Source organism: Purpureocillium takamizusanense, chromosome 12 (assembly GCF_022605165.1).
Source record: "Purpureocillium takamizusanense chromosome 12, complete sequence".
NCBI lineage: Eukaryota > Fungi > Ascomycota > Sordariomycetes > Hypocreales > Ophiocordycipitaceae > Purpureocillium > Purpureocillium takamizusanense.
Genome location: NC_063079.1, coordinates 769232 through 792510, shown reverse-complemented (window position 1 = coordinate 792510; position 23279 = coordinate 769232). Strand labels below are relative to the sequence as shown.

At 57.9% G+C, this 23279-nt stretch overlaps 5 protein-coding genes across 6 annotated transcripts; 2 read left to right on the top strand and 3 right to left on the bottom strand.

The window, feature by feature from the left end:
- Positions 1 to 58: 58 nt before the first annotated feature.
- On the bottom strand, positions 59 to 2076 carry PIN4_2 (Peptidyl-prolyl cis-trans isomerase pin4; the record flags this gene model as incomplete). The annotated part of the gene is made up of 4 exons (XM_047992193.1): positions 59 to 120; positions 182 to 1021; positions 1076 to 1643; positions 1705 to 2076. 4 exons carry the CDS (start codon positions 2074 to 2076, stop codon positions 59 to 61), a joined length of 1842 nt encoding a protein of 613 aa, XP_047848206.1.
- Positions 2077 to 6329: 4253 nt separating this feature from the next.
- Positions 6330 to 6740, top strand: JDV02_010450 (uncharacterized protein; the record flags this gene model as incomplete). The annotated part of the gene is made up of 2 exons (XM_047992192.1): positions 6330 to 6413; positions 6486 to 6740. The coding sequence occupies 2 exons, from the start codon at positions 6330 to 6332 to the stop codon at positions 6738 to 6740; spliced, it is 339 nt and encodes a 112-aa protein (XP_047848205.1).
- Positions 6741 to 9734: 2994 nt separating this feature from the next.
- Positions 9735 to 10676, top strand: HTZ1 (histone H2A.Z; the record flags this gene model as incomplete). Its single annotated transcript, XM_047992191.1, has 3 exons — positions 9735 to 9842; positions 10267 to 10398; positions 10488 to 10676. The coding sequence occupies 3 exons, from the start codon at positions 9735 to 9737 to the stop codon at positions 10674 to 10676; spliced, it is 429 nt and encodes a 142-aa protein (XP_047848204.1).
- Positions 10677 to 13534: 2858 nt separating this feature from the next.
- JDV02_010448 (Alcohol dehydrogenase (NADP(+))) lies at positions 13535 to 15249 on the bottom strand. Its single transcript, XM_047992190.1, has 3 exons — positions 14805 to 15249; positions 14707 to 14717; positions 13535 to 14599 (listed from the first exon to the last, which is right to left on the bottom strand). The coding sequence occupies exons 1-3, from the start codon at positions 14932 to 14934 to the stop codon at positions 13676 to 13678; spliced, it is 1065 nt and encodes a 354-aa protein (XP_047848203.1). The 5' UTR covers positions 14935 to 15249; the 3' UTR covers positions 13535 to 13675.
- A 1479-nt stretch (positions 15250 to 16728) lies between these two features.
- JDV02_010447 (Amidase) lies at positions 16729 to 19753 on the bottom strand. Of its 2 annotated transcripts, XM_047992188.1 has the most exons (6): positions 19373 to 19753; positions 19042 to 19311; positions 18838 to 18979; positions 18361 to 18785; positions 18114 to 18297; positions 16729 to 18057 (listed from the first exon to the last, which is right to left on the bottom strand). In XM_047992188.1, the coding sequence occupies exons 1-6, from the start codon at positions 19670 to 19672 to the stop codon at positions 17696 to 17698; spliced, it is 1683 nt and encodes a 560-aa protein (XP_047848201.1). In that variant the 5' UTR covers positions 19673 to 19753; the 3' UTR covers positions 16729 to 17695. The 2 variants fall into 2 exon arrangements, with proteins under 2 accessions (XP_047848201.1, XP_047848202.1); XM_047992189.1 differs by having other exon boundaries at positions 17509 to 18785.
- Positions 19754 to 23279: the final 3526 nt, after the last annotated feature.

Below are 23279 nucleotides of genomic sequence, written 5' to 3'. Positions count from 1 at the left end.
TATAGCTCATGGGCTCGTTGCCGCACTGCTCGACAATGGTATGGACAAGGCTCAGCGCCTAGTGATACCTCGAGCCGCCCGTCGAGCTCAAGCCGATGCGGGCTCCATTGTCGGAGGAGTCTATATCACGCAGTCAGTGGACGTGCGTCCCTTTACTCGGTAGTGGTATCCAGAGGCGTACCACTGCCGCGCTGCATATGCCCGTTTGCCCGATTCCGGCCGCCGAACCCAGCGCCATGATCCCACTCCGGGCCGCGTGGCTGTCGCTCGGGAGCGCCCTTGACGCCGCCGCTACCGGCGCCCGGACGCTGGCTGCCAATTGCCCCGGGTGTTGTCCGCGCCTGTGTCTGCAGCGTGTTGGAGTCGTAGGGGCTGAGGCTCAGCCCACCCAGGCCAGCAACCAAGCCATTATCCGTCTTGGGACCTGGAGTGCCCGAACCGCCCGGATGGCCTTGCTGGGGTCCCATGTAGTCGCCAAATCGCGCGGTTGACCCGGAACCCATGCCGCCCATGCTGGCACCTGGAGCCGCCAGGTAGCTCGAGGACGCCTGCGAAGGGCTCGGTGTGAATGAGCGCAGATCTGCGAAGCTTTTGGCGGCGCGCAGGTTGTTGGGGATGCCGTTGCCGTCGGGGCTGCCAGGAAGTTCGAGGGTCGGGCCTTGGCGTCCCATCATGTGAGCATAGTTGCTGCTGGCCGCTCGCGACTCGCGATCAGCGGCAAAGTCAAACGTTGCCGCACGGCTCAGGCCGCGCTTGTGTACATCGAGCGTCGCCGCAGCATTCTGCGCGTTGGAGGTGGGCGAAGGCTGCTGACGCTTCAGCACGGTCAGCTGTCGGGAGTCGGCCTCGCCCATTGACTGATGCTCCAGCCCCATGTGGTGCGCGAGGATATGGATGGAGCGTCGGTGCTCGGGGGCGATGGAGGGCGGAAAGACAAGAACCTCCCTCGAGTCGTCGCGCTTGAACATAACAAGCTCGGTGTAGAACTCGAGAGTCTGGGGGTCATTGAGATCAACGTCACCTGGACCCATATTAGCATCGAACACGAGATCAAGACAGGGGGACTGAGACATACCAAGGTGACCGGCCGGAGTGCTCCTCTGCTGAGCAGACTGGGACATGCCGCCGAGGGACTGCATGGAGCTCTGCTGGTGCAGCATGGGGGCGCGGTGCTGCTCCTCAAGCTGGCCCCGCCGCTCACGCTTCTCCCTCTCGATGCGCTCTCGCTCTGCCTCGGGCAGCATCTTCTTGTACTCGACGCGGAGCTTTCGGCCGTGCACATCCATGCCGTTCATAGCCTCGATCACAACTCTTGTGTCCTCTGCAGACTGGAAGTTGGCAAAGGCGAGGCCACGGAAGACGCCGTTGTCAAAGTGATAATTGAAAGCGTAGGGTTGGGGGAGGTTCATTTCGAGCATGATGGTGGCCAGCGTCTCCTTGCGGACGGCAAAGGGTATGTTCTTGATGACAATCGCTGTCGGTATCAGCTGGTCGCCATCCGAGGCGGTGGATCGCAAGTCGGGCGAGGTGTGGGCCGGGCCTTGGTCGACCCGCAGGCCACCGTTGGCAAGGTGTCCACCGTTGAGCCCTCCAGCAAACTGTTGGAGGTTGTGCATGCCCATGCCGCCGTGCTCGGTCCAGTTCTAAGTCCAAGCGTCAGCACACCGCGACTCAGAAAATCGCTTTTGACTGGGACACACGTACCTGGGGTAGAGCGGCGCGGCGGTTGACGCTGCGCTGGCGATTCGATCCGTGCACGGCGCCGTTGACGGTTGCAACCCCGGACGCGCCGTAGTTCCACGTCTGGCCGTTGTCCAGCATATAGCCGCTGGGTATGCTGCCGGGCGCGGGCATGCCGTCCATGGCGCGTGGGTTGAAGCCGCTACTTATGCGATCGGTCGGATAAAGAGCCGAGGAACCCAAGGGCGCGTCGAAAGGCCGCTGCGTCTGGCGCGGCAGGGACATGCCCCCGGCAAAGGCGGGAGGGGCCCCATATGCCTGCCTGGACGAGTTGGGTGACCGGTTCGGCGGAGCGGAATAGTCCAAATAGCCCATATCGTGATGTTGCTGGCTCATGTTGCAAATGACGCACAACGACAGCGTGCAGCAACTGTTGTCACGCAGCAGTCCACTCTGTCGCTTCTATCTGGTTGAGCCCAGCAGATGGAGTAGGGAGGGGGGTCCTACTTGGCAGGAAACGCGTCGGGAAAGCCAACGGGTTTCTGCACGGCTCCGGAAGAGCACGCAGGCTGTTGTGAAAGGGCGGGATGGCGTCAAAGAATATCCCTGCGGTCAACAAGCAGACGGCATCAACACGGGTCGGCCAACGTCCAAAAACTCTGCCGTATGATGGCGAGAAAGGGGCGGACGATCGATGGCCGCGAGTATGAGGGGCGGCGGTCGCGAAAGGCTCCCTCTTAATACTGCAGGGCAACGCTCGCGCCGAGGAAGAGGGCACGAGGGAAGCGAAGCGGTGGATGGTGTTTTGCTCCTGGAGAACAGCGACGACAGTAGCTGGACTGGACAAAGAGACGCGCAGCGACGTGTGAATGGTCGGAGAGCGGACGGCGGGTGATTTGACGCGCCGCCTATCGTCAAGTCGATAGAGGGGTCAGTCGACGATTGCCTGGGGCCAACAGCAACGAGGAAGACGAATCGATGCGAGGTAAAGGGCTGTGGCAAAGCTCCCAGTGGCAGCGGTCAGGGTCGCAGCGGTGCGGTGGCGTCGTAGCGTGCTGCTTGGGGCGGCGGCTGCCAATGGGGACTTGACGTCTGAAGGGAGACTCAGGCGAGACGAGACGATCTGGGCTGGGCGACGGGGAGGATGCGAGTCGCGTAGCTGCAGACAGGTTGGGTGGCGGACGTGCGGGCGAGCGGGCGGGCGGGCTCCGAGCCGCAGGGGCCTGTCGGCGTCGGGGTTGTCGTAGGTCGTTGTCGTCGTTGTCGTCGTCGTCGTCGTCGTCAACACCGCTCTCGAGAGATGGAAGGACGGAAGACGGTGGGAGGGAGGAGGGGGAGGGACGAGAGGCAGTGAGAAGGGCTGCGGTCGTGGCTGAGGGGGGGAGGGAGAGGAAAAGAGAGTCGTCGTGGTAAATAAAAAAAAACGACAGGATGGGCCTGTTGTCGCTCGTTACCTGGGGGGGGAGGGCAACTCCACCGGCGGATGGGGTGGGCAGAGGGCAGGTTTTTCCCCCTCAACTGGCTGCGCTGCTGTGCTTGTGCTTGTTTGTGGGCGCTTTGCCTGTACAGTGCGAACAGCGCAGAGGCGCTATGTTTAGGGACTGTGGGGACATGGGTCCTTTGGGGGGGCCCTTCAGCTGGCAGCGGCCGCCGGGACGGGGAGCGGGAAGCGGGCAGTTATGAGGGTGCAGTGGGTGAAAACATGGAGGAACCTGACTGACCCAGGTTCGGGCACCTGTGATTTGGCTGCCCGGGGGGGCGGTAGCGCTTTCAGGGCCATTTATGACGCACTGGCCGATCCCACCTCACTGACGCTCCATCCCGGTCTGGCAGGTTGTCTGTCTGTCGCTCGCTGTTTGCTGAGCTGCTGCTGCCAACTTACTAGGTACGTTCAATGCTTGCTGCGGCGACTACTGCTGCGACTTGCAGTAGTACTGATGTCGCCGTTTCGGCGCCTCACCTCAGCTCTACTACCTAACTCATGCACCCGATGGTTGCCCTGCGGGCCACAACGCGCCGCGTTGCTTGCGCTGTTCATCAGCCCAAAACCCGTGCTCCGGCTCAGCCCAAAAACTTTAGCACCTCTGGTGCTAACCGGCCACAGCGGGCGGGGCCGCGCTTGGTTCGCCGCCAAGGTCCAGCAGGCGAACGATGCAACTTCCGTCAAGGCACGCAAGATTTAGCAGGTAGGGTTGGAAGGTCAGGCGGGCAGTGGTGGCGCCGATGGCTCGCAAGCAGCGGAGGTTCCAGGCTCATGAGCTGGAATTGCTTCCCCTGGCACCGCTGCGGTTTGGCCGATGGCCCGACACCCAGCACCTGTAAGTACCGTAGCAGTACTAAAGTAAGGCACGGGCGGTACCTAGGTACGGCAGCGGCACAGTAAGGCACGGTACTCCACTACCTCCAAGGTGCAGCATGCCCGTATACCTGGGCAGCCAGCCGTGGCGAGCGCGAAGCAGCTGAGCCCCCCAGCAGACCCTGCCCAGGCTCCTGCCCGCCCTGGAGGCCGCCATCCACCCGGGGCAGAGGACCGACACAGTGCGCATGGCTGCTCCCGAGATGGCGTCGGTCGGCCCCCCGTTCATCATCTCATCGCCTGCGCTGCTCCGCCCACCTCGCCTGATGAGGAGCCTCCATTGTCCTGCGCTATCCCAGCCGTCAAAAGCTTCCTCCATCCCCCGTCGACAAGCATTCATTCGTTCACCGCACTCTCGCCACCTAGCTCTGTCCTGCTTGCCGTTCCGTCCCCTTGTGACGCCCGCCGTTGGATGAAGAAGACGAGGCGACGAATGCATGGAGGTCATTTGTCGACCTGGAGACCAGGGGCCCAGGCGGGCCAGGGCCAGGGCCCCAAGAGCCGACCAGCACGAGGGACGCCGCACCACCACGCACACACACACGCAGCCCGCCCCGAGACAGAACCTTGCGCGATCCACACCCGCGGTTGTTGGGGACGCTGTCTGTCTGTGGTGGCAGCGGGCAGCGAACAAACACGCGGGAGCCATAGCCTTGCCCGGCCGGCTCGTCCCTACCGGTGGGCCGGGCATGGCGCGAGGCACGCACAGAGAATGAACGAGTCTAATAATGGGTAATAAGCGAAAGCAGCAGGTGACCCCTCGAAAAGTGATGTGTGGTGGTGGTGCCAGCCAGAGATGACGGTTGGCCCCTCACATACTACGGCATCCCAGGCGTGTCGGTCCATACATATTTGTCTCGGCGGATCACGTCCCACGCTCGCTTCGCTCAATATTGGACTTGAAACGCCGTCTCAGACTGCCGCGGGGACAAGACAGACAGAGCTGGCCCGTCTCGTCTCGAGCTGAGCAGAGCGTCCGTCGAAGACCGGGACACGAGCACGGCGGAGGGAGCAATGGCGTCAGCAAGCGGCAGTAGCAGCCCCCGTTGCCGCTGTTGGCCGGTCCCCGGTGCAGCATCGACACACAACGGCAACGGACGGTCCATTTCTCGGGGGCGCCTTGCGGCCCGTCAGGAGGCGGCGGCGGCGGCGGCGGCGGCGAGCAAGCCCTCCTCATTCACACACCGCCCGCCCTGGCTGGCTGGTGTGCTCCCTGCCTGCGACAGATTGGCACTTTAACTTTGATTAACGCTGGCTTAACCCACGGGGACAGCCGCCGCCACCTCCTTCTCCTTGTCACGATCCCGGCCGACGTGGAAATCGTCACGCCCCTCTCAGAATAATTTCCATGACGGTCTCCGCGCGGGCCATGATGTAAGGGATCTTTATTTGCTGCCGCTAGTAGGAAGCGGCGAGCGTCCATGAGCGGGCCCCCAAGACAGGAGTCCTCGTCCTCAGCCGTGTTGCCCAATGCTGCCTCAGCCGGTGCTGCTATATCTACACGTGTTGCTACGGGGGTCGGGCACGGAAACAGCTCAGTCAACACGGCAAGCAAGACTCAAGGACTGAAGAGACAATCGCATCGCTGCTTACCCGCTTACTCAGTGTTTCTTCGAATTAGAAGTCGATGCAATGAACCACCAGGGAGCGTCGTCTAGACCCGGTGCGGCGAATCGGAACCCTTGCTCGGCAACGGCGTCGTCTCCCGAACAGGGGGCCAACGTTGGCCTAGGACCCAAAACCTGGCCCCTCGTCTGGCGTCGGCCTGCTGGACCCCTTTTTGGGGCTCGAGTGCCGCCATCGTCTCGTCGTCATCGTCCATGGCCCTGCATCTACGTAACGGCCTTGACGCTGTGCCTCTGATCTGCGAGCCCAGGTGGGTGCTCCCGTGGTCCCATAGCGAAGCAGACGCAGGTCGCAGTGTTATAGAATGTCCTCTGGATGCACCATGCACGATCCGACACGATCGCCGGTCCGCACTGTGCCATGGCCGGTTGCACAATCTCGTGTCGCCAGACCACCAAGAGGCGCACGACAAGGTAACTTACGACAAGGGGGGGGAGGCACCAGACTCTTCTCACCACCACCAGACCCCTCATCACCAGACCCTCCCCCCTCGGGCCGCACCCCGCGTCGCCTGTCACCCGACGTGTCCATCAGACGCGTTTCTGCCTGTGCACTTGAGGGAGGCGTGCTCTGCTCGGCGCCTTCGTCTGCCCTGTCTTGTCTGTTGTGCGTGACCATGATGCTTTTGTCGGCCGCCACAATATCGTACCCAGCTTGTGACTGAGCGATGCGCTGCCGACAGACGATGCACAATACTGGCGGCATAACAAAGCACAAGCCGTTGCTTTTGACTTTTGCCCACTTCGATACGGTACGTACTGCCCGCCATGCACACGAATAACTCTGAGTGAGTACCTGCATGTTGAACAACACGGGGCCCCAGCCCAGCGCGACAACGCAAGATGAACTTGCAACCCTGTCTGGGCCCAATAAGCGAGATCCCTCCAGACAAGGCTCGACAGGATCGAGGCGTCTGCATCTGCCATACCTTCGCACATGCTTGCGAATAGTTCGCATTGGCCCTGTACCTCTTCAGGCAGGACTTGAACGAACGCCACATCGCGCGGGGAGCCCGGATCACGCAAGATACGTGGCTGCTCGTGCTCAGCGCCTCTCTCTGGGCGATCACCCCGGCTAGCATGGCTGGGCCACTGCCCACCTCCACCCGCATGCATGTAGACACTACGACTCCTGCATGCTGCATGTCGGGATGCTGTGCGTTCGTCGCCGCTTCTGTAAATGTACGTACTACTACTGCTTGAGATGTCCGGGTATACCTCCATGTGTCCTAACCTCGACTCGACGGCGGCACCACCAACAACTGCATACCTGCAGGGGTTCTAGTCGAGGTTGGACCGAACCAGACAGCATCAGACGCCACGGGCGCGTCCGCGACTCGGAACTCATGCAGCAGCCCGCTTGCGCCAGCTGCAGAGCGCATCTCAGCTGTCGTGCATTTGCTTTTGCACACGACGCGGGCTTGACGCCGCATCCTGATGTCGGTTCGTTCGTATGTAATGCGTCATTTATCTGAAGCGCCCACTACCGTCGTCTCCCCGTCGACACGGAACAGAAGCTCCAACAAGCCTGCCGACCTACCTCACGCCGTTGACTTTCGCTTCATTTCCGAGGGAGCCGCACACGCAGCGGGAAATGTTCCAGAAACCCCGGATCGAAGACGCGCGGCACGAAAGGGGTGGGCGGGGGAGGTCGAGTTGACGGGACGAAGGAAATGGTTCTGTGAGATGCCGCCGATTCTGGCCTTTCCCCCTTCCCGGGCCCCTGGTCATGACCCTTTGACAGCAGTGGCCGATACGCAGTACGTAGAGACGCAAACGAGATGACGGTGGGACGTGGGACCGACCTTCATTTTCTCCCGCGTGTGTGTAACTTGCCGTTACACCTACCTACCGGTTGCGACGCTTGGCGCTCCCGGGGGGCCGCGTGGAGTGCGTTAAAATAGCAACCGACGGGGCGATTCTGGAAGATTACTGCACCAGGTCGGGGTCGTGGTCGAAGATTGATGCTCATGGAGTCGTGCTTGAGTGGCAGTCTCAATGAGGCACCAGTCGAAGGGAATACGACCTACCCGGGATTGGGGGATGCGCATGATGTGAATGCTGCCAGGCATGCGTTGCGTGGCTTGCCGAAGAGGAAAACAAAAACGTTTCCAGGCAACTGAATATTACTTAGCTTATTCGTAGTTGAGAAGAGTCCAACTTGTTCGGAGTAACAGTTCAGGCAGCTCATTTGTGTTGTGGCAAATGTAAACTCGACCATGCAGGCAGACATGCCCTACCCGACTTGCAACTGAAACGACAACAAGCAGCCGACTACGATAATTATGAATCTCTATTGCAGCTTGAAACTATGTCGTCACTGACTCTAGGCAAAGATGACCGCTATCATGTATCTATGCATAGTTGCGCGCATCGCTGGCGTGAGGTGTTTGATAGCCTTGATTCCTCCCAAGTCGTGAGGCAGGTGAGCAGACCAACTGGGGAGGCACCAGCCACGTCGAGCAAGCCACATCACCAACAGCTGGGCACCGCCACCACCGCCACAGCCCACTACCACAATGCAGAATGGCCGGCCACGCACAGTGGGCGAGCGTGCCAACACGGCCACACCCACACCCACAGAGACTGGGGCTGGCGCGAGGCTCTGTCCGCCTCGGAACGACTCTCACAGCCCGACCTCCTGCTCCTCCGTGTCGCCGCTAGGCACCCAGCAGAGGATGGGATGACATCCCACAGTCTGTTGTTTCTTTGGTCCTCCCTCCTCTGGGTCACCCCGTGAGGGGGAAAGCTTGGACCCAGCTGGACGTTGCCATGATCGTGCCCCGAGGTAAGCCTGTCAGCTTGATCCCGGTTTCCCATGACATTTTTGCCTGTTCAATGGTTGATGCCAATATCAAACCGATAGGGACGGAGGGGGCCAGGCTGGCTGCCTCGACTCGGCCATGTGTGTGGCGGGCTTTGCCTAGCTCAAACACACACATGTGCATCATCATCATCACTCGAAGCCGCACTGCGCAAGCTATCTCGATACGTGCGTATACCCGTGGGACTCGAAACCGAAACCCCCCCCCCGGCGGGCGAGACCTTTGACGACGTCGTCCGTCCTCCACCCACATGATATGCCTGCCGCCTCTGTGTTGTGGGATGACGGCCACACGGTGTCGCTGCGCATGTGGTCTCTGCGGCCCGCTGGAGCAAAGGAAGCAGCCTCGTCCAGGTGACTCCTCTTGACCGAGGTGGGCGGGCTGGCCGGAATGAGCATTTTTCCGGGGCGCAAGGTAGGTTGCTGATGTCAACAAAAGCCTAATCCGCGCTGCTGGCCACTCACTCACTGTGGCGCCGCAAACAGCCCGTTCCAGAGGCAGGGCCACTAGCGCCCTAGCGCGTCGGGCGCCTGCGCCTGGCTATCGATGGAGCAATGGACAGCCCCCCCTCCACTGGTAGGTGGTCTTCCAAGGTTGGTGGTGCTTCTCATACCACCTCCCAGCTCCTGTTGCCAGCAGTTGGGATGCCGATTCAGGGCCGCAGCCTGGCGACAGCGTCACAGCGCTCGTTCCGGGGCGCGGTGGTGAGGCGCGTGCGTGCCCGCAGCGGCCTGGACCAGCTTCCGGTCGTTCCATCCGGTCGGGGGCCCCTCCGAGGAGCAGTTGCCAGTGGCTCACAGCGGGAGGCACTGCCTGGGGGCCCCTCCAGCGGTCCCCCTCTTGCGGCTCATCAGCACTGAGCTGCCCGGAACTGGACCGCCTCTTGCCCGCCCACCCCCCACTGGGCCCCCCCCCCCCCCTTCTCCTTTTAGGCGTCATCAATCAGCGTTCCTGCGGCCGCGTGCCCGCTGTGCACCCTCTGCTACTCCCGCTCCCCATGCGACCCGGCGAGCTGCAGCAGCAGGGCAAACAAACAACAACATTGGATCCTCCCCAGCTAAATTTCTGCCACACCACCTCCTCAAACACCCCCCGAAAGCTCGACCGACGCACGCTCGCACGCATCCCGCTTTCCATCAACACCGCACACATCTCCGAAATCGAATCCGCGCGACGACGACGCTTGAATCTCACCATCCCGCAGCTCTTTACCCGACCCCAAATTCCCCAAACACGCCCGCGTCCAAAATGCCCGGCGGCAAGGGAAAGTCTTCTGGCGGCAAGAGCTCCGGCGGCAAGACCAGCGTCGAGGGCCACAAGAAGCAGCAGAGCCACTCTGCTCGCGCCGGCCTGCAGGTAAGATGATGATCACCCTTTGCCTGCCGTGCACGACTACAAAGGACGACGACGACGACTTCTTCGGCGACATGCGCGTGTTTGGTTCCTGCGACCCCCTCCACCCAGCCTCCCCGCGATGCGGCGCCGCGCGACTCGGGCAAATGCGACGCGTCAGCGATCTTCCAGCAGCCTACGATGGCACGAGCACTGAGCATCGCGACGACTCGCATCGATAACGCGTCTGCGCCGGATCGGCGACCCGGTCAGGCAAACGACGCTCGACGCTGGTCGCGTGTCCCGCTGGCGGGGAGCGTTACTCGATGCGCGCGCGCGCAAGTCCCGGACCTTCGAACCGCGCCTCGCCTCGCACCATCTCGTCTCTTCTCGCCCGTGTTGTCGCGCAACGTGTGGCCGTCCATGCTGACCATCTTCTCCTCGCCAGTTCCCCTGCGGTCGTGTCAAGCGTTTCCTCAAGCAAAACACCCAGAACAAGATGCGCGTCGGCGCCAAGGCTGCCGTGTATGTGACCGCCGTACTCGAGTACCTGACCGCCGAAGTCCTTGAGCTGGCAGGCGTACGTATCCCCCCTCCTCTCCCTCCAAATCAGTGACTCATATCCTCGCCCGTTTCCACCCCCGCCTGCTGACTGACGGCTGCCTGCAGAACGCCGCCAAGGACCTCAAGGTCAAGCGCATTACGCCGCGCCACCTCCAGCTCGCGATTCGCGGTGACGAGGAGCTCGACACGTTGATCCGCGCCACCATTGCCTTTGGTGGTGTCCTGCCGCACATCAACCGCGCGCTGCTGCTCAAGGTCGAGCAGAAAAAGAAGGCCAAGGCCCTCGAGGCGTAAGCTGTCAACTCGCGCGCGCTTGATCGTTTGTTGCCTTTTTCTGCTGGCTCCGGTAGTTGATCGACTTTTCTTTTTGGTCAATTTTTGTCTTCTTTTTTGGGCCGTGGGATGCGCGTTTTACGCAGGACTGGGAATACGCGGGCTTGCTGTTGGGCCCGGCTCGCCGCCCGTGGAGTAGGAGGCGCCGAGCGCAGATGATGGGGCCGTCCAGGCTGGAGAGAGAGAGCCTTGGATAGCAGCGATGAGGGGATCATCGTGGTCGCCGAGCTGGTTTGGCTTGGGGATTGGGGGAAGTGACGAAGCTGGGACAGGCGGCGGCTTGGCCGGGCTGGGGATCCTTGGCTGCGCTTGATGCGAACTGACAGACATGTACCAGTAATTGTTTGGGAACACAAAGGGGCTACAACGGGAAAGGGGTGGGGAGGAAGGACCTGACTGGTAGAGGACAAGATGCGGGTGTTTTGCCCGCTTTGCGCTCGAAAGGCGGCATCTCTCTCTCTCTCTCCCTCCCTCTGTGCGTGGTATGTATGTGTATATGTGACTGGGCAACCATTACTCCTCTAGCTCGCCATGACCACGCGCCCTGGCCCGCCTCCTGATTGTAGGACGGGTGCGACAGCTGTCCATTACCGGATGATTGGGGTGGTTTGTGAGTCCTTTGGTTTACGTGTCAATGCTGTGTGTGTGTGAGAGAGAGAGAGAGAGAGGGCCGTAACGAAGCACTGCCCATATCCCGATCTAATATCGACCATGGAGGAACAAGTCGGTCTAGTTCCCGTGAGAGAGAGCTGCCTTTACGTACTCGACGTGGCTGGCATCCTGGGCTTGCCACTGCCTTGCCGAGATATGTGTAACCGGGTCAAGAGTGAAACTCTACTTGGTAGCTACCTACACTTTCGACTACATAATGCGACTCGCCCGGGCGGAGCCTGTAAGCAATATAGAGCCTCGTGTGCAGTGACACGTCTGGTACTACAGGCATCCATCTATTGATGCGCCGCGATAAAAGTTTCCCCCACCAAATCTGTACGTAAGAGATCGAATTGGTAATGTATCGGCCTTTTGTTGCGGCAGACATATCTATGTACCATAAATGTTACGTACATGTCTCGTTTTCCCATCAGCGTCAGTGCGTCGTCGACGCGCGTATATAAACACACCCATCATCACATGGCTCGCGGGGGATTTTTTTTTTACTCACCTTGTTTTCGTATTCGCGCATGCAATAACCCAAGACACGCCCGTCTCCAAGCCCGATCCTATCTATACCAGGACTCTCGAGAAAGACAACTCCGCGACAGCAAACCATGAAGCTCCTTTTCCTCTCCTCGTTGCCCGTGGTGGTATTGGCCGTGGTTGAAGGCGCGCGCGGGGGAAACAGGCTACCTCCCCAGCCAGGGGATGTGCTTTGGCTGATGGCCCATACGAAAGGAGTGGCCCAGATTGAAGTGGACAAGTGGAACAACAGTCTCGAAGGGGCATGTATAAACCCGAGCCCAAAACGGCCAGGGAGATGAAACATACCACATTGCTAACTTGCTTCTCCTTATTCTTGTCTTTTTTAACACAGAAGTGTGACTGGTTTTCTCAAATGTGTACCGTCAATTGGGCGCCCAAGCCTGTGCGCGAGGTGGTCCCTGGGCGCCGTGCTTTTTGGAATGCCTATTATCGCGAGAAGGAGTTCAAGTGCGTCCGATCGGTAGGTCAAAACGAGAACTCTAAAGTTACCCATGAGCGCAGATGCTGAAATATTTAAGCCTTTAGAAATGTTCAGACCAAAAAACATGTTTTGTCTCGCACTCCGACAAGGGGCGCTTGTCCGCAAATTGCGATTAGTGTTGGTTTGGCACGCCGATTGGAGAAAGAGAGAGAGGGAGGGAGAGAGAGGGGGGGGGGCGCGCCCGCACAGGGCCTCCTAGGGGAATGACGACTCTGCTGAGGTTGCCACCTTGCCGAACACGATGTCGGGGCCGACTTCATGCCTCGGGCCTTGGGGCTATGGCTCGATGAATGAGCTCTTTCCCCGTAGACTCTGCTTTGGGGCCGGTTCGTCGAACCTTGATTCGTTGCGAGTGGTGGTCACGCCGCATAGCGATTTGATTCAAAAGAAAAAAAGGGGGGGGGTGCGCCACGGTAGCGAACAGGGTGGGCGGTTTGGCAAGGGAATCAGGGGTGATGCTTGGTACAAGAAGATATGTACTAGTGTATAGGTAGGAACTTGGGATGGGACAAGGTATCCTCTCACTCTCGTTGTATTACTGGCGTCTACTACTAATAGGAGTTGAATGCCCCACGCCTTGACACATACGGCTCTGTGTAATATCGTAGAGGCCTTGCTATAAGAGACCTATGCGTACGTAGCGAGAGGCCCGCGAGAGCTACAGTTTCCCAAGTCAGATAGAGCCAGCGGGTGGACCCTAGTTAGTGACTATTACTACTACTACTACTGCTACTAGAACATGGAGGCATATGCGTCGGCGGAACGATGACTGGTAGACTCGCAGCCTCGCCTTGGAACGGTTCGCGCTTATAAAGACCGCTTATACTCCATAGCATCTGAAGTCTTTCACTCATAACAGAGTACGCCGCCCGGATGTTCTCCGCTCTTCTCTTGGCAACACTCGAGAACGAGGACGCAAAGTCGGGCGTGGACAACGAGTCTTGACCCCTGTATCGCCACATTGAGGTAATTTTTTCTGCGCTATGATTTTCTCTTTCCATTCATCTATAAATGATAAATCTATGGCTCGCCTATGCATACCCTCACATGCTTCCGTGATCTATGTAATCGACGCGAGAGTGTTCCGGGGGGAGCCTCGACCGGCATATACAGAGCCATATCCCCCCCCCGACCCCCTGTGCTGCTGATATACTCGCCAAGTCTTGTTCTGCCTTCCCAGCATACAGAGCCACGAATCCCCTTTGTTGGTGGTTCTCCCGCAAGGCCTTTTGCTCTAGCTTCCGATAGAGACCCCTGCCTCTTTCTTTTATCTCCTTCCTCACTGAGCCATCAGTACCGCCCGATACGTGACCTGCCCCTTCTCCAGGCGGTCCAGCGCGGCGGCGATGCCCTCCTCGGTCATGGGGAACTTCTCGACGATGGGCCTGACGTCGTGGAAGGCGGCAAAGTCGAGCATCTCGCGGTGGACGGCGCGCGTGGCGACGATGACGCCCTGGATGCGGATGCCCTTGGCCAGGATGGGCATGTAGGGGAACTCGAAGTTGCCGCCGTCGACGGACAGCGGGTAGATTTGCGACCGCGGCGCGAGCAGGGGGAGGAGCACGTCCCACTGGGGTTGGGCGGATGTGGTGACGAGGAGGCGGTTGATGGGGGACTTGATTTCCAGCTCGTCGTGCTCCCCGTTCTGCTGCTGTTGCTGCTGCTGCTGGCCGTCCTTGTTGTTCTTGTTGCTGCTGCGGCCCGCAGCAGACATGGCGACGAACTCATGGGCACCAAGCTCAAGCGCCTGCCCCTTCTTCCTCTCCGAGCCAGACAGCACGACGACGCGGCAGCCCATCTTGGCGGCGAACTGGATGGCCAGGTGCCCGAGCCCGCCGACGCCCATGACGCCGACCGTCTCGCCGGGCCTCACGCCCTGCAGGGCGGTGAAGACGGTGGCGCCGCCGCACTGCAGGGGCGCGGCGTGCTCGTCGGGGAGCGCGTCGGGGAGCGGGTGGAGGAAGGCCTCGCGCCAGACGGCCCCCGCGGCGAAGCTGCCCTGGTCGGCGCTCGCGGGCATGCCGTACATGACGCGCTGCGGGCAGAAGGTCTCCTCGCCCTGCAGGCACTCCATGCAGTGCCCGCAGCTGTTGGTCTCGTAGCCCCAGCCGACGCGCTGCCCGCGGCGCAGGAACTTGACGTCGGGGCCGAGGTCTTGCACGATGCCGACGCCCTCGTGGCCGAGGACCATGTCTTGTGTGAGCTGTGGGATTTCACGAAGTCAGTTATGGGTCTGTTGGATGGGGGAAAGATGGTGATGGTATCGTGTCTAATGTTCCGTGCGGACTATCGAGGGAAGTCAATACTAACATAATGCAAGTCTATATGTAGAGAAAAGTAAAGGTCAGTCAAAGTCCATTATAGGTTACAAAGCCGTCCGTCATTGCCATGGAATTGAGGAAACATACCCGTTCCGCACACGCCCGACGCGGTGACCTTGACGAGGACGTTGTCGCCGACGAGCTGATCTGGCTTGGTTGTCGTGCTCTCCTTAGGCTTGCCGCCCTCGCCGCCCTTGAACACTGTAAAGGTGGGCATATTGTACGAGGTGTAGGTTTTCTTGTTCTGATTCTAGCCTCGGCGGGGGCCCGAATCGATGTGTCTGTATCGTTGTCGTCGAGTCTGCTGAGCGGACCAACTGCGCCGAGCGAGTGCGTGAGTGATTCGAGCGCTGATTTCCCTTTGCGTCGACAGGTGAAAGAGACAAAGAAAGAGCACAGAGAGCACCGAAGGGACGGAAGTGTGCGCTGGTCTGTGTGTGTGTTGTGTGCTGTGTTGGGTACTGGTCAAGTCTCAACACTCGGAAACTATCATTGACGCCGCCACCCTAGTTACTAGCTACCAGCGAGTTTATATATATCGACGACCAACAATGGAAAGCTTATCAATCCGACAAGGCAGCCCGGGAGACAGCCGCAGAGTCTTCTTGACGTCATGCATCCCGGCGGCGACGGCGGGCGCCCATCTCGGTGCCTTCGGTGTTCAGCAGTAGAGTGAAAAAAAGGGGAAGGGACTATTATGGAGCACGCGTTGCCGGTGCTACTGTAGTAGCTGTGGTGTCCGCCCCTGGGAAAAGTCCGTAGGCAAGGTACGGCGATGCAGTGTGGGTTACGTAGATGTGGTGACGGAACTACATGGACGGGCGGAGGTGATATCCAGCCTCGGCTTGTTTGTTGGTGTCCACATTGACCTCGCCTTTCGTGCATCTTGTCCTTGCTAGTACTAGCAGTCGTTATCAACCAGTTAGTAGTGGAAGTGGCAACGACGACGACGACGTATACAGCACTACTACTGCTATTACTGTACATATTACTGGGCCCCGAAAAAAGTAGGAAACGACGTCTTCAAGGTTCTGGATGCGGGACCGGGTATGACGGCCATGCCGGCAGTTGGCGGACCAGGAGAAGAAAAAAAAAACGTGGTTCACTGACCCACCCCGCCCGTCGCCGCCGCGCAGGATGTAACGCCGAAATCGACCATTGCTATCGCCGAATTTGATCGGTCGCTGCTGTGTGGGCGGGCGTCGGTGTTCCTGGGGCGGTGGGGAGGCCGCGATCCGCTGGTGTGGTGCGTGTGTCGGGAGAACAATTAATAATAACGCCGCCGCCGTGGCGCTCGAAGGAAAGAGACCAGTTTTTGTTTTTCTCCTTGTCTGGGGCCCTCCTTTCTACTCCCCGAATTTGGCTGACAACAAAAACCTGGACGGTTCACGACAAAGGGATTCTGTCTGCCTAAAACCTTCAGTCTCAGAGGGCGGCCCATTCTCAACCAGGGAGTCCACTGGAGGGAGGCATTGATTGTGACAATGGCAGGCTCGCTGTGGACTTGTGTGTCACCGGTGGCTGTCGCCGTCCCTTGACAGCTCGGCAGCGTCTATGATGCCATTTGTTGTTCCGTTGTTCACAGGTACGGTGGTATGCAGGCAGGATGCTGCTGATGATGCTGCTGGACCACAGGCTCAGACTGTCAAGCGACGACTCGCAGATCCGTGCTTGCCGAGCGCTGGCTGCGACTAAACCTCTCCGCCACGTGGCGGCCAAGATGTTCCGTTGGCTTTGCTGATGACGGGATGACTTTTCCGGCCTTTCCGACCGTCATGTTGCGAGACATGGCTTTGATATGTCAGGAAGTTGATGGTGTAACGCCCTGCTCTCAGCTCCTTTCAGCCTGTCGCGCCCATCGAGGCCCAGACGACGACGGATGAGTCAAGAACAGGGATATCCCTAGCGGAGGGCCGAAGCTGAGAGAGGGCCGGTCTCCGGGGAAAATACGTGTCTTCGAAGAAACGCGCATGCATTACGGCGCAGGGTCCGGTCGACTACGTCGGGAAGCCTCCAGTCCCGACGCTACCTCAGCACCATGACCCTATTCATCATCCCAGCCGATACTGCACCACCATGCACGAAGGGAACCACCTTCCCCGAGCGAAACCTGTACGGAATACTACCCAATATAAGTCAGCCTCGGGAGAGACCCGGCCGCGTGGTGACACAGCATCCCCCGACGTGCCGAAACGTCCCTCGGCCATGACCGGCGGCGCAGTCGGGTAGTCATTTCACCAGGCAGGTCAAACATCCGAGGAGTTGACGCTTCACCGACTCATCGCCGAGGATGAGCGCTTCCCCAGTACGGGCCCAGATGCAGAGTAGATCGCGCGTGCGCGCACTTTTGTCGCCTTCGAGCACGAACTTCGCAGAATGTAGGATAGTACGCATGCTCACTAGGCCGGACCGCCCTTCGCGTGGGCGCATTGTCGCGGAACTCTTTGGCGGGCCCGGTCGGTGAAACCTAGGCGTGCCGCATCCTGCTGTGCCCCTCTAGTCGACGAGTTGACAGGGCTCTCATGCGAGTTACTTCCATGGTCCAGGAATTGATGGTGTGGTGTAGTCGTAAACAAATCGCGTGAGCTGCCTGCCGTGGTGTGTGGCACATGTCGCTAGAGAGAAGCAGCACATGTCCAGGGTCTTTCTCCTGAGCATTGCATCTTCCCCGCGCGCCAAGTTGTCGATGCCCGCCATGACCTTGGCGATCTTGGCGTTTCGACCGACCAGAGCTCGAAAGAACGCATCTTTCGCCTGCCCACGCGAGACTCCTCGCGGCTGTCCATCAGTCTAATGAGGCAACCGCACCGCCCACCCGGTTGGGTCACGAGACAGAGTGTTACACTTCAGGGGCTGCGCCGCGCCGATTTCGGCTATTTCTCTTTTGCTCGTCGTGTTTCGTTGTGTATATCTAGCATGTTTGGGCGTCTGACTACCGTCGGTACATGGTGCTCGGTAATCCACGGTAGGCTGATATTCTAGGCCAGACAATCCACGAAAGGCAGCCCAATCTCCTGCTGGATCTTCTCTGCAGCTTGTAGAAGCTTCTCATCTTCTAGCCTCCGCGCTACCAACTGTAACGAAACCGGCGCATACTTCCGTTCGTGGACGTCATAGTTGTCATAACACCACCTGTCGGAGTCGTTCTTGGGAACATAATCAAGATCCTGACCGTCCTTCTCAGGGTCAATTCTGGTGACAGGAAAAGTGATTGCTGGGTAATCCAAGAGGTTCCAGAGCGATGTGTAGCCCCAGTACCTCGAAGTGTTGTGGACTGGAGCTGGCATAGGGCACGCGGGGCAGAGAATGACATCCATATCCGGTGCGATTGTTTTCCATGCTGAGAGATCGTCAATACTCTCTCAACGTGCAATCGGCGTGCAAGGTTTGCAATACCCTGAAAATACGAGTGGCGAAACTGATCGCGTTTTTTGGTCCACTCCCAGACTCCTTTGATGCTAAGTGGCTCGATTCCAGGTTCGTCGCGAACGGCCCAGGCGGGCAAGGGCAAGATGGGCTCGCCGGACAGAGCGAGGTTCTCAAAGAACGCTTTACCCCCATCTGGGTGATACAGTCGCTTCTGGGGTCAAGGTACTGTGGTTTAGCAAGCTTGCAGCTGACAGAACAAACGTGGTGCACTTACTAGGATCTCCAGAGCATCCGTTTGCTGGAAGGGCTTCCAGTCTATTACCTCAACACCTGGTGTAGACTTCAGTTTATCCACAACTTCCAGGAGCGCTCTTTTTATGGGAGGGGCAGGCTGGACGACGTCATCTGTCCACATCACTCCCACGACCAAGGTCACTTTCCCTCGCTGACGGAGGTGATCGGCTCGACTTTGCCACGGTAAAGGATGAATAAACGGATCATTTTGCCATGGCTTTGACATCAAAACAGTGTCCATGAACAATTTGATGCCTTCAAGGGTAGGAGATAGAGGGCCGATGCTTGGTGCGATTGTATCGGAACCTGTGCAAAAAGCTTCCACTCCCATTAATGGAAGCCGACCTGACGATGGCTTGAATCCATATAGCCCACAATGCGCTGCTGGCAAGCGAATGCTGCCACCTATAACCTTGTTAGGTCCCAGGTTGTGAGCGGTTTGGCAGGTTGCGCGAACCAATATCTGACCCTATCCCGAGCGGGCTCCCACGTAGTGCCAGCAGAGCTGCCTCTCCGCCAGACGAGCCGCCACACGTGAGAGCACGATTATGAGGGTTCACGGTGACACCTGTAATATTGCTTCCTGTCTCGATCGCCATCTATAAATGTCATGAACCGGTACCATTAGCATCTTATACATCAGTCAGGGTGCATCACTTACCAGGCCTTGCGGCTCAGTGGTTCTGGCGTATATGACTGCGCCAGCGTCCAGCAATATCTTGATGATGCTCGCGTCATCTCTGCTTGTGTTGCCAATCCACCCAACGAATCCGGCGGTATTATCACGCCCAGCAACGCTTATGTGCTCCTTCACGCTGATGGGCAGTCCATGGAGCGGCCCGGAAGGCTTTCCGTTCTGGGCCAAGTAGTCGTCAAGCTCTTGTGCCCGTTCCACGGCACGATCTGGCAGAAGCTCGTATACACAATTTGCCTATTCACATGAGTCAACTACCAAAGTCGTAGCATGTCTGCAAGATTACGTTCTGCCTCACCAGCTTCTGCGCAATAGCAGCACGTCGGAGAAAGGCAAGAACAACCTCTTTGGCTGTCACTCTGCCGACTGCGAGCGACCTCACTAGGACCTCCGGAGCACTTTCTGTGAGATGGACTTCTGCTTGAGTAAGATGGAGACGTGGAACGCCGATAACCCGGGCTAACTGTTTGTCACCGGACAAGTCGGGCAACTGAGTGTTGATTGTGGACATAGAAGCATCGCGAACTGTGCGAAAGCGCAACGCTTGTTCCTGCCAGGCAGGCACCTCTGCTTGCGCCATTTTGCGTGAAGTAGACATATGGAATGTTGACGAGTTATCGGTTACAGACAGGGCCGGGGCGCCCACCCCAGCACCCTTTATTCCCTCCCTCAGCAGAACGGGAGCGGGTGACCTCTATGATCTGCCGTAAGCGGGTGACCTCTAACTTATAAACTGCCGTAAGCGGGGTGTGTGGGGCTTGGCGTGTCCCGTACCAAGCAAACCAGATGGTCAATTATTAGGTAGCGTCAAGGCCCTATCCTTCGGGCGTAATAAGTCCACATGCCATGCCGTAAGCGGGGGCCGCCGCGGAAAGGGGGGGGGGGCCAATAACTACAGACTAGACCAGTCCGTGTGAAACCTTGCTGGGGTGCATGCAACGTCCTCATCCCGGTCAGCGTGAACTGCGAATAGATCTGGGTCTGGGCATTATTCGGAATATTCGTGGCTTGTGAGTGTCCCAAAGGTTGTCCCCCAAGCGAATGCTAAGTACAAGATATTCTTGGTAGGGAGAACGGACTCGGAAAGCATCGGGCAGTCTATAAGGCGCACATGGATAATGAAACGGAGAGTGCAGAACGGGGAGCGATTGATAGAATTGTTGATCTCTGCCCCCTGTCCCTTCGAATGTTGAAGAGGGATGCTGAAGTACATCATTTTTCTTCGTCTTATCTCAGACTTGCTCCAAATTATCGCAGATGCGTCCTTCTATCAAGAAGACTCAAGGTTCCAGGGCGCGTGACAATCCGTGATGGAAATTCGCTACGATTGCAAGGAAGAACGTCATATTGTACCAGAGGCCCCGAGAAAAACAATCAATGGCGGGCAGTACCGACTATGCTGCGATTTTTGACGCAACTGGCAGCATGCAGCAAGTGCCATCCTGACAAGGTCCAAAGATGGCGTCCTATATGATTCTGATGCAGAAGAAAAGACCCAACTCGCGGTGTCTAATGTTAGATACTGAGCGGTGCAGCGACAATTGAGCCTCGCCGTGAGCACAACGGGAGCACAAGGAAGGCTTTGAGGGGCCCTTGCTGTGCCAACGGAAAATTACGCCGATCAGGCACCTCCACAAGGACCATATACTTCAGGTGCATGGCTAAAATCTGAAGTTCGGTAATTAACTACGGTCGCCTATCGCTGTGGAACATTCGGCGTAATTGCAAAGTATCGGCTGGCTTCTTCCACAGCGCCGCTGTGCAGTCAGTTCTCTCAGCATGATGCTAGGGGTTTCAATAGAATCGCCGTCTGAGGAGGCGCAGACCGCCATATGGGATTAAGGGGCAGTGGGGTTGATGTACCTGCAACACCTAAGGTGAAACAGATCTGGCAGGCGACCGCGACTGCACGACAAACTGGAGTTCATAGATTGCCGCAGCTGCGTGTTTGCAAAAACGAGCAGCATGTAGAGTGGGGAGTTGGGGGGCCTCTTGGCTTGGCGTCGGTCCGACAACTCGAAACACTGTCCATCCGGCGGCAGAGGGCATTGGGGAAAGAGGGCTGAAGCCAATGCAGCAAATAATATAAGGCTTAACTCTTATGTAGGCGCGCATCGCGAACATTGAAACAGTGACATATGGGCATACCGACCTCCCCCAAACTCCTAGCCAGTTCCGGAATATTTCTGCCCTCATTGCAAAATTCTTAACCCCCACCCGTCATGAAGTTATATACGTATGGATTCAAAAGGAGGCTCTCCTCGATCTACTGTTGGGAACTGCCGAAGGGAACAAGCGCTGTGGCACCACGGGACGTTTGGGTACGCTATCGTTGCGTCCACGAAGCTCGACGCAATATTGTGCAAACACTGAACCGCGCCTCGGTCAGTAATACACTGACAGATCTCCCGTCTAGACAAACCACGATGTCGATCCTACTCCTCCAATGGAGCAAACTTGGTCAATTTGGACCATCATGGCGTACTGGATGACCGACACCATCAACCTGGCTACGTGGCAGGTCGCTTCTGGCATCCTTGCACTCGGACTCTCGTGGCGCGAAGCGATTCCATGTATGATCGCTGGAACTGTCTGTATCGCCGTGCCGATAGCACTGAACGGCGCCATTGGGTCCCGGCTTCATGTCCCTTTCGCTGTCATCCTCACCGGCAGTTTTGGATACTATCTGCGCTATTTTTGTATCATCAGTCGCGCGGTTCTTGCCATGTTTTGGTTTGGCATCCAGTCCGCCAACGGCGCCCAGTGTGTTACTATCATGCTGCGTGCCGTTGCACCCCGCTACGACGATATTCCCAATCAGCTGCCTGATAATGCTGGAATCGACTCCAAAGGCATGCTCTCTTACGCCATCTTTTGGGTCATCCAGTTGCCTCTACTGCTGGTTCATCCTACGAAGCTCCGCCCTATCTTCTGGGCTAAATTACTTTGTACCCCTATCGCCGCCTTGGCAACCATGGGTTGGTGCATAAACAGGGCTGGTGGTCCCGGCGATATCTTCGCTCTGAGGGCTGATGCATCTGGTAGAAACTACTCATTCCTGTGGCTTACTAGCATGACCACAGTGACCGGATCCTGGGCGACTCTAGCCTGCAACATCTCCGACTTCACGAGGTATGCACGATCTGCCAACGGGCAATTTATCCAACTGCCGTTCATGCCGTTCATGTTTACATTGTGTGGGATACTGGGCATTGTAACGACATCAGCTACCAAAGTTTTTACCGGTCGGTATCTCTGGAACCCTTTGGATATAATCGTTCTGTGGCTCGACAACGGTAGCGGTGGCCGTTGCGCTGCATTTTTCGCAGCACTGGCCTGGTACATTGCCCAGGTGGGCACAAACATTACGACAAACTCAATCTCTGCCGCGAATGACCTCGCAGTGATGTTCCCAAGATGGATCAATATTAAGCGAGGATCCGTAGCTGCTGCTGTTGTAGGCGGCTGGGTGCTTGTGCCATGGAAAATATTGAGCTCCGCTGGAACCCTCCTTGCTTTTATGGGAGGCTATTCCGGTCAGTTCTTCCTTCCATCTATAGTGAGCCAAAGAAGATTGTTATTGGTGTTTGACTAACAAGTCTTTTTCTATACCACAGTCTTTCTAGCGCCCATAAGTGGCATAATGATAGCCGACTACTGGCTAGTCAAGCAACAACATTTTGACATCCCCGCTCTGTATAGTCCTCATGGACGGTACCGTTACACCGGCGGGTGCAACTGGCGCGCTGCTATTGCTTTTCTGGTTCCCGTGGTACCTTTACTGCCAGGGCTCATCTCCAGCATCTGCCAGGCAACGCAAGTGAAGATTTCTGACGGCCTCCGAGACCTGTACACAGTTAACTGGCTTTTTGCCTTCACCGTGTCTATGGTGCTATACACGACACTTAGCAAGGCATTCCCCAACTCAAAAGTGGAGCTGCAGCGGACAATCTGGAATCTCAACTACTCAGGACCGAAATAGTGACAGCAAGAGGGGGAAGCGAGTCGGTGGAAGAGCAACAGAACACTAGTGACAGATATTCCCGACGTATTTCTACACTTACAACTGCTTGGCGACGAGAAAACCGCGTGTCTGAAATCCTTGTGCTGTCCGCACACACGGACTGGGAAACAATGAGTGAACTTGTTCATCTCTAGCTACAGAAAGAAGTGGAAGGCTGCGTCTCATGTAGACGAAGCTGGCA

Coding starts and splice junctions, on each gene's coding strand:
- JDV02_010448 (XM_047992190.1), bottom strand. CDS start 14,934: ATGCCCACCTTTACAGTGTTCAAGGGCGGCGAGGGCGGCAAGCCTAAG.
- JDV02_010447 (XM_047992188.1), bottom strand. CDS start 19,672: ATGTCTACTTCACGCAAAATGGCGCAAGCAGAGGTGCCTGCCTGGCAG. Junction 19,312..19,372: donor CTGCTATTGCGCAGAAGCTG/GTGAGGCAGAAC, acceptor TCATGTGAATAG/GCAAATTGTGTATACGAGCT. Junction 18,980..19,041: donor CCACTGAGCCGCAAGGCCTG/GTAAGTGATGCA, acceptor TGACATTTATAG/ATGGCGATCGAGACAGGAAG.